At 46.4% G+C, this 8,968-nt stretch overlaps 1 protein-coding gene across 1 annotated transcript in view; it reads right to left on the bottom strand.

Annotated features, from left to right (window-relative positions):
- ADAMTS18 (ADAM metallopeptidase with thrombospondin type 1 motif 18) overlaps nucleotides 1-8,349 on the bottom strand; it is a 132,347-nt gene extending 123,998 nt beyond the window's left edge. Inside the window, exons 1-2 of the mRNA XM_081807868.1 lie at nucleotides 8,076-8,349; nucleotides 4,901-5,220 (exon numbers count right to left, since the gene is read on the bottom strand). Of these exons, the coding sequence (XP_081663994.1) occupies nucleotides 4,901-5,220; nucleotides 8,076-8,349 (594 nt within the window). The remainder of the gene's footprint in view (nucleotides 1-4,900; nucleotides 5,221-8,075) is intronic.
- Nucleotides 8,350-8,968: the final 619 nt, after the last annotated feature.

Raw genomic sequence — 8,968 nt, 5'->3', positions numbered from 1 at the left:
AAATGAACTATTGGGACTTCATCAAGATAAAAAGCTTTTGCACAGCAGAAGAAACAGTCTACAAAACCAAAAGACAACCGACAGAATGGGAGAAGATATTTGCAAGTGACATATCAGATAAAGGGCTAGTATCCAAAATCTATAAAGAACTTATCAAACTCAACATCCAAAGAACAAAGAATCCAATCATGAAATGGGCAGAAGACATGAACAGACATTTTTCCAAAGAAGACATCCAAATGACCAACAGACACAGGAAAAAGTGTTCAACATTGCTCGGCATCAGGGAAATCCAAATCAAAACCTCAATGAGATACCACCTCACTCCAGTCAGAATGGCTAAAATTAACAAGTCAGGAAATGACAGATGTTGGCGAGGATGTGGAGAAAGGGGAACCCTCCTACACTGTTGGTGGGAATGCAAGCTGCTGCAGCCACCCTGGAAAACAGTATGGAGGTTCTTCAAAAAGTTGAAAATAGAGCTCCCATACGATCCAGGTATTGCACTACTGGGTATTTACCCTCAAGATAAAAATGTAGGGATCTGAAGGGGTCCGTGCACCCTGATGTTTATAGCAGCAATGTCCACAATAGCCAAACTATGGAAACAGCCAAGATGTCCATCGACAGATGAGTGGATAAAGAAGAAGTGGTATATATATACAATGGAATATTATGCAGCCATCAAAAGGAATGAGATCTTGCCATTTGCAACAACGTGGATGGAACTGGAGGGTGTTATGCTGAGCGAAATAAGTCAATCAGAGAAAGACATGTATCATATGACCTCACTGATATGAGGAATTCTTAATCTCAGGAAACAAACTGCGCTGTGAATTGTGCAAGACTGTTGAATCAGAGATCTGTACCTCTGAAACAATACATTATATGTTAAAAAAAAAAAAGAAAAGAAGAAGAAGAAGAAGATAGCAGAAGGGGAAGAATGAAGGGGGGGAATTGGAGGGGGAGACGAACCATGAGACACTATGGACTCAGAAACAAACTGAGGGTTCTAGAGGGGAGGAGGGGTGGGGGGATGGGTTAGCCTGGTGATGGGTATTAAAGAGGGCATGTTCTGCATGGAGCACTGGGTGATATATGCAAACAATGAATCATGGAACACTACATCAAAGACTAATGATGTGATGTATGGTGATTAACATAACATAATAAAAAAAACAGAAAAAAAATATTTTAAGCACAGTTTAATTCTGAATTATTGAGGCAAATTCCCTGCCGGAGAAATCCTCACTGGAAAATGTAGGTATACAGGTGGGCATGCCTGTACCTTCGTGTATATTTTACTATTATAACCCTCCTTTGTTTTTTCATTCTCTCCTGGTGCTTCCCTGGCAATCAAGATCATGGTTAGTTTTCCCATGGGTACTTTGCTCTTGAAAGGTGACCTAATGTCCTGATACACACTGCATGCACTCCAGGAGACTGCTGTAACCCCTGAAGGCATTCTGATGCCAGTCATCCAGCTCTACTGAGGTAGAAACCCTGGTGTGGAGACTTCTAGTGGAAGAGGCTCCACCTCTCAGTCTCCTCCATCTCACGTCAGCTTCTGGGTCAATGCAAGAAGAGTTGCTCGTCTCCTTTAGCATGTTAACTCTGAGGAGTCACTCCAAAAAGCATTTAGTGGTTCATCCCTCTCCTGAATTCTTAAATCATTCACTGTTCTGAATCTGTTATAGTAATTGCTAATTAACTTTAGTGAAGGTATGAACCCCTTCTTTGGCCAAAGAAGCAGGGGACGTCTATGTGTTCTAGGTGGCTAGAAGGATGAAGAAATTCTTCTTCCTGCCATGATTATTTCTCCATCACCATCTCTCAATGTTCCTAGTCCAGTGTCCCCTCACTGAGCTCAGATGATATCACAGAGTTCACTGTTGCTATTTGATAGGTTTCACAAGCAGATCAATGCATTGTTAGAGATTCTGAGCCATAATAACAGAGATGTTAAGTCAGCAAAGCAGTGTTTTTGCTCAGAACTCTTGTTTCTATTCACAGAGAAAAGGAAAAACACCACAATGTAGGCTGGAAACATTTATACTATCTGTCCACAGGATATGGACAACAGATCACAAAAGAGAATATACAAATGGCTGATAAGCATAAGAAATGGTACTCAATTTCATCAACCATTAAGACAACACAAGCTAAACCCATGTAATGTGGTACCACTTCACACCCATCAATTCAGTAGCTAAAATGGAAAACAGACAACAGTAAGTGTTGGTGAGGATGTGGAGCAACTGGAACTCCCATACACTCTGATGGCAGTGCAAATTAGTACAACTGGACCCAACAGCTCAGGGTTAGGTAGACTTCCAAGAGAATGTCCATATGCTCACCAAGAGGCATATACAAGAATGCTCTGCAGTACTCCAGAACAGCCCACAGCAAAAACAACTTAAAAGCCCACCAACAATTGAATGGAACCACTGAAACAGTCCTACAGAGGAATACTGTATAATTTTACTTATGTAAAATATTCAAATAGGCAAAAATAAGCTACATTAGAAGTTAGGATAGTGGTTACCTCCTCGGGGGAAGTGACTGGGAAGGGGGACATGGTGGGCTCTTCTGGGGGCACTGGTAATGAATGTCTTGTTTCATCTCCTTGGTGGTTACATGGGTGCGAACTTTGTGAAAATTCATTAGGCTGTATCGTATAATTTTTCCATTTTTCTGTATATACGTTTTATACTTTTCTGTATATACATTATACTTCCACATACGGTTATAAAAATTAATTCTGAGTGGCGTCCAGTTTCTCAGTTGGATTTCTATTCTCTTTCATGTTTTTCTCGTTTTTTTTTTTCTTATCGAGGTTGGGTGTATGTGTTTGTGTTTCGCAGTTGTTTGGCTGGGTCATGGAGAGGTGGGTAATGCAATGGGGGTAAGCTTGGTTCTTGCCCTATCCCATAGCAAGCGGGTCTGGCCAGGGTCAACAAATTGGATAATCAGAGTCAGATGCGTAGAGATGGCAGTGGCCTGAGAAATAATTTTACAGGATTCAGGAGAGAAAGCTGAGACCTAGAGAAGTTATTTAACTAAGTACATGCATCTGGTCTGTTGAGCAGTGGGGACAGAATCTGAATTTCCTGATTCCAATTCACATGGGCCTTATACACAGGCAGACGTGACTGTCAGTTACTTCTTCCACATTCATCACTATTTTTACATCATGATGGAAATTTTTAACTTGCCTCATTCCTAGGTGTTCAGTGATCATTGGCTCCCTTTGAATCTCCTCCTTAGGATAAATAACCTGACATCTATTAAAATGAAGCAATTGACCAGATTTCCTATTGTTTTCGGAGAGTGGATTCCCAAGAGAAATCACCATGAGGTGGCTAAGTTTTGCTGGAACTAGAACAACTCTAGGGCGATTATTCCCTGCCAGGAACTGCTATTTTCCATGGAAGCATTTTCCATGGAAGAAGTCACTTAATCCCCACAGCCCTGTGATGTAAACCTTCTTGTTACTCCCATTTTAGAGATGAAGACACTAAGACACAGAGAGGTTAATAACTTGTCCAAAGTCCCACTTACTAGTGAGTGCTGGGGTACAATGGTCCTGGACAGACTGCTCTTAACCACCTTCATGTGGAATGGGATAGTTTAAGCCACTATGGTGAGATGCCTGACCTCCTGAAGATGTTAGGATACTGGAACAGACAGAAGAGGGGGGAATATGGGGAAATGCCCAGAAAAGAGCAGGAGACTCATCACAACCAAGCAAAACAAACAAACAAACAAAATCCCAGGATTCATGTGTGTGTGTAACCATGTCAGAATATAAGTCATTAGTGAGTTATAGCGATCATCTAAATTGATCAAGCTAGGTTGAGAATTGTTAAATCTTTGCTTCGCTCTATGCTTCAAAGATTATACCAAAGAATATCAAAACTCTGTGATGAAAGGCATTAGCTAAATTTCAGGCCACAATGTGAAAAAGAAATTAAATAATAAAGTTTTGACTAGCGGAGAACATGGGAGTTTTCATTCACCGGCACCCACACCAGCCCCTCTTGCTCTGTGTCCTGATGTACCATGTCCATTACCAACTACATCCTCAAATGGACTTTCTCACACTTTCCTTCTTCCAACCATGCCAGAGCATGACCATGATGTGTCTCAACAGACACACACTCTGATATCCATTCAAGATACTTGTCAATTGCAATGCGAACCCAGAACCCCATTTACTGCTTCATAGATTTGAATGAATCCTGAGACAAGTATCCTCTACACCAATACCCTTGTCCTGGAGCTCCACTGTTGAGGATTCCACAGAGAGGAAAGAACACTTGCCCCAAATCCTTTTCAAGTGCTTTGCATCCTGGATGCCACACTCAAGCCTGCCCGCCCTCAAGCACACCATACCACATTGTAAAAGGATGTCTTATGTGAGCAGGACACGAACAGATTAGCTAAAAGAAAACAAAAGGCGTCCCTACTACAGTGAAGGCTGGGCTTCACAGGGCGGCTGAACACAATTTCGCATTGAAATACAGTTTTCCCATTTCAAAGCAATGGAGAGGCATGCAGCTTGTTAGATTTATATAATGCCTGGGTCTCCCAAGACTTTACAAAGCGAACGGCATCCATCAAATTAATTTCCTTGGGGATCGTCTCAAACACGGAGAATAAAGAGGCCCAGACCATTAAACATCAAAAGAATGTTCTAAATGGTAATTAAAGTTCTATTATATTTTCTTTTTCTAGGAGCAGATTAGATTAATTCAATTGAGAATATTATAAGTATCAAAACTGACAGTGTGAATGTGTCGAGTTGGCTGGAAGAATACTTAATATTGCAGACATCTGTTCATTCAAGTTACACAAAACACACGAGAGAGGGAGTCGACCCTGAGTGTGGGGTACTTACCAAGCCGGCACACGTAGACACAGCGATAGAAGATGAGCTGTCATTTCTGATAAATCCCTGATAGAAACATCGCTGCACTGCGGAAGGTTCCCGAGTCTCTGAAGCCCCATCTTTTCCAAGTACCTGGACAATAAAGTGACTGCTCAAAATTGCCGAGGGCTTAAGTTCTAAATGTAGTTCCTGTCCAAATGCTGAAAATCGGTAGTGCAGGGAACTGTGGGCACTCTGCGCCGATCGCTTTTTCCTGCCGTTGTGCAAAATGTCGTGTGAAATATACGACCCGCCCGAGTCCACTTCTACCGGGGTGACAAAGACGTAATCTGCAATGGGAAAGGTTTAGCTGTCAGCACCCAGAATCCACAGTGCCAGAGGGTCACCCTGCAACAGGCTTAAGTGCAAATACGCAGCTCAAAGGTGGCTCTGTTCCTACCGCAGTGCACCTAGATCCACAACAATTCAGAGCAGCTCATGAAGAGAGCTCTGTGGCCTTTGCCATGAGCTCTGTGACAGTGATTCCTACAAAAAAACGAAAAGTCAAGCACAGACTTCATGCATGTCAAGAATGTTTGTGGAAAATGCCACAACTCTCTCTCATGGTCTGGAGAGACAGATGGATGAGTCAGAGCCATCCATACATAAAAAGTGATTTTTTTTTTTTTAGAGACAAAATAAAACCACAAAAGGAGAGAAAAGAACAATTTTTTTTTTTCAGGAGATTAACATCTTTGTGTTTAAACTGAATTGGGAGCACTTGGGGAGGCCGAGCTTAAATTTCAAATGATAACTCACAGTGCTGAGTAAGTAACTTGAGATGGCATCCCAGATAATGAGCACCCACTGGCAGTTTCCTATTTCCGATATTAACTATATGTGATAATAAAACCCCAGCACTCGTATGGCTCTGAACATTTTACTCTGAGTTTTTACAGGGGCAATCCCATTTCACTGTAAACTAAAATATAGTGGATGCATAAAAATGCCTCAAAATTGTCAGAACTTTCCTATAGAGTCTGAGGTTTAAAATTGCTCAGACATGTTGGTGGGGGAGTGTCAGTCAGGGGACACCTGGAAAGACATGTTTCAAAATACTTTCCCCATTGCTCTCTAGAGCAGCACTAATTGCTGCTTGTTCTAAAGGGGAGGAACTAAAAAAAAAAAAAAAAAACTATTTGCTGCTGGAAAATTGCAGCCGGCACACTGTTTTCTATCACAAAACGCTGAAACTGAAAAGTATCATCACAAGATGATCTGGAGCATGGCTTCTGCGTGTTCAAACACACTCTCCATTTCCACTTTCTAGGCACAGAATGGGAAACTAATTTGGAAAGTGTTTAGAAAGATTCCGAATAACTAAGAGGCATCTTTGAGTCACTTGGGTCCTTGATTATTGGAGGAGGAAAAGAAAGAGGAATTTCCCTTTTCCCAAAATAGTCAACAACCAAATAAGAACAGCTCAGGAATGAACAGAAGCCTTGAGCTAACAGGGATCAATGAGGGATATTCTAATTGAGCCTACGTTTGGGGAAAAAAAATCCCAACAGGATCATAACTTTCAACTGTTTTCTTCTGTATGAACCATCTGTGACTCTAATTGCTTGAGCAATTCCCATTCTCACAATGGACTTTATGTCTTGCCTCTCCCATTTTCTCCTTGACTCCTTTAACTAGAAATACTATCTAACTGACACACGTATTAAAAAACAACTAGAAAACTTTTTCTCCTCTCCTAATCTAAAAAAAAAAAAATTCAGCAGGCCATACACGATTTTTCTTTTAAAAATCTGCCATGTTGTTTTACAGCTATGTGACTCTTGATTAAATGCAAATTTTTTAAGCAAAAAACCACCTCCTTCCTCCACCGTACTAAAACCTAAGTGTGAAAACCCCACCTGCTCGTGCTCCAGTCTCTGCAAGAAGTCGTTTCTTACCTCCTTGTCCAGACCCACCCCCAACTCTGCCTGCTCCTATTTAGGAGGCCCTGGGGCAGCCTTATCCAGCCAGCCTTCCAAGCAATCAGCCCCCAAAGCGCCCTGCCCCAAACAGAGCTACTAGTTTGTTTCCAACGGGAGAATGAGCAGGTGGATGGTAATATTCAGTCCTCAAGAGAAAGAGCGGCAGTCAGAGCCTCCTGCCGAGAGTGATCTAATCAGTTTGCTCAGGGGCTAAAGATGAGGTCCTTACAGGTGGTGGCTAGAACAGAGGGAACTACATGTGGAACAATGAGGGGTTGTTTTAGAAACTGCAGCCAGCCTCGCTCTCCCGGTGGACAAAAAGTGATTTTCTCAAGAGTTAATTCCTGGCTCTCTCCCGTCCCCTCACTCACCCACATCTTCCCAGCCCTTACTCCATGACTCTGCCATCCCCCCTCTCCCCAGTATGCCTTGCTTTCCCACAGCAGCGGGAGATGACCCTGCAAGGCTAAAAATTCTAGAATCTGGGTTGGACATCACAGTCTTGCTAGACACCTGGATCAGTTGTTCTCCTGTAGCTGGTGGGAACAATGCCATCAAGGATTTTCCACTGGGTCCCAGCAAGAAGTTAATAAACGACAGACGGGAAGAGTGTTCTGGGACCCTGCAACTGGGAACCTCAGAAGAGATTAAAGCCCCAGAGACCTCAAGCTACCCGCTCTCCTCTCTCTAAAAGCAGTTTTGGGGAATCCATGACACAAGGGCAGGGGAAAGCAGAAAAGCAAAGGAAGATCAGGAACACAAACGGACAGGAAAGTGAGAAGGAAAGATGGGAGGAGGGGAGGGCTCACATTTTTTTCATCTCCCACCAAGAATTAGCTCCTGCAGGCTTTCCCAGAGGAGGAAGGAAATGAGGAAGGTGCCTTTTGGTATCAACCATCTAGTCCACTTCCTAATTTCTCACCACAGTAAGGATTTTTTTTTTTTTTTTTTTTTTAAAAAAACAAGCCATTTGTGAACGAAGGAGAGTACTGTTTTCTCATTTATGGGACTTACGGCTTGAGGCATTGATTCTTTTGCTCAGTTCAGAGTCCTTGCCACATCCCCAGCACCCCCCTCTCCAAACAGGAGCCCTTCCCAGGACGCACGCACACCTGCCAGGCCGGGGGGTGGCGGAACGCGCCTTTCTACTTCTCTCTCTTTGGGGGGAAAGAAGGGGCAAGTGCCTGGCAAGGCCCTCCTGGGGGTGGGGAGTAAATACGAACCAACGTTTAGTCCGCCGCCGCTGCTGTCGCTGGCTAAGGCTGCGGCGACCGACGCGCAGCAGAGGCAACAGAGCTGGAGCGCCTGCAAGAGAAAAGGCGACCCCGCGCGTGAGGGGGCGCGGCGGGGCTGGCGCCGGGCGCCCCCTGCCACCCGCTCTCGCCGCGCCCCGCCGCGGGCACCTGCCTTGGCCACGCGCCCCAGCCCCGCCGGATCGCACGGCGGGCGCGAGCGGGCGGCGGGGAGGGCGCACGCGAGCAGGAGGGCGCACTCCATGGTCAGGTGCGGGCGCGGCGGCTGCGGGCGGCCGGACGCGGCGGGCGGAGCGCCCTGGCGGCGCGCATTCTCCCCGCCGGCCCGGAGCGCGGCACTCCAGGTGCGGCGCCAGGTGCGAGCCGCCGCCGCTCACATCGCGGGCCGCGCACGCCGGGGCCTCCCCTGCTCCGGCCGCCCGCGCGCCCTCCCTGCTGCCGGCGCCGGCCCGCCGAGCTGCCTGCCTGCCGCTCCCGGGGGGCACGGGGGCTCCCCCGGCCCGGGCTGGCGCGCGTCTCCGAGCGCAGACGGCCGGGGGTGGGGGGGACTCTGTCCGTGCCTGCCCGCCCGCTTGCCCGCCGGTCTGTGCGTCTGTCTGTCTGTGTGAGCGTCTGAGGCTCCCGGGGAAAGCAGCGCAAGCTGGCTCCCCCAGCGCGCCGAGCCGAGCGCCCGCCTCTCCACCGCACGGTGATTGGCGACCAGCGGCTCCCGGGCCCGTCCGAGCCCCCGGGCTGGTGCAAGGGCGTGGGATCCCCGGCTCCCGCTCGGAGGGAGGAGGCCGAGGGGGAGGGGGGGTGGGGGAGTGGAGGAGAGGGAGGCGGGAGAGCGCGCTGGGTCAGGCTTGGAAAACGTAATTTAAGCG

The sequence above is a fragment of the Leptonychotes weddellii genome, chromosome 16, assembly GCF_054177405.1.
Source record: "Leptonychotes weddellii isolate Sample4059 chromosome 16, ASM5417740v2, whole genome shotgun sequence".
Taxonomy (NCBI): domain Eukaryota; kingdom Metazoa; phylum Chordata; class Mammalia; order Carnivora; family Phocidae; genus Leptonychotes; species Leptonychotes weddellii.
The sequence above is the reverse complement of the archived record's forward strand: the minus strand, read 5'-3'. Positions and strand labels throughout refer to the sequence as shown.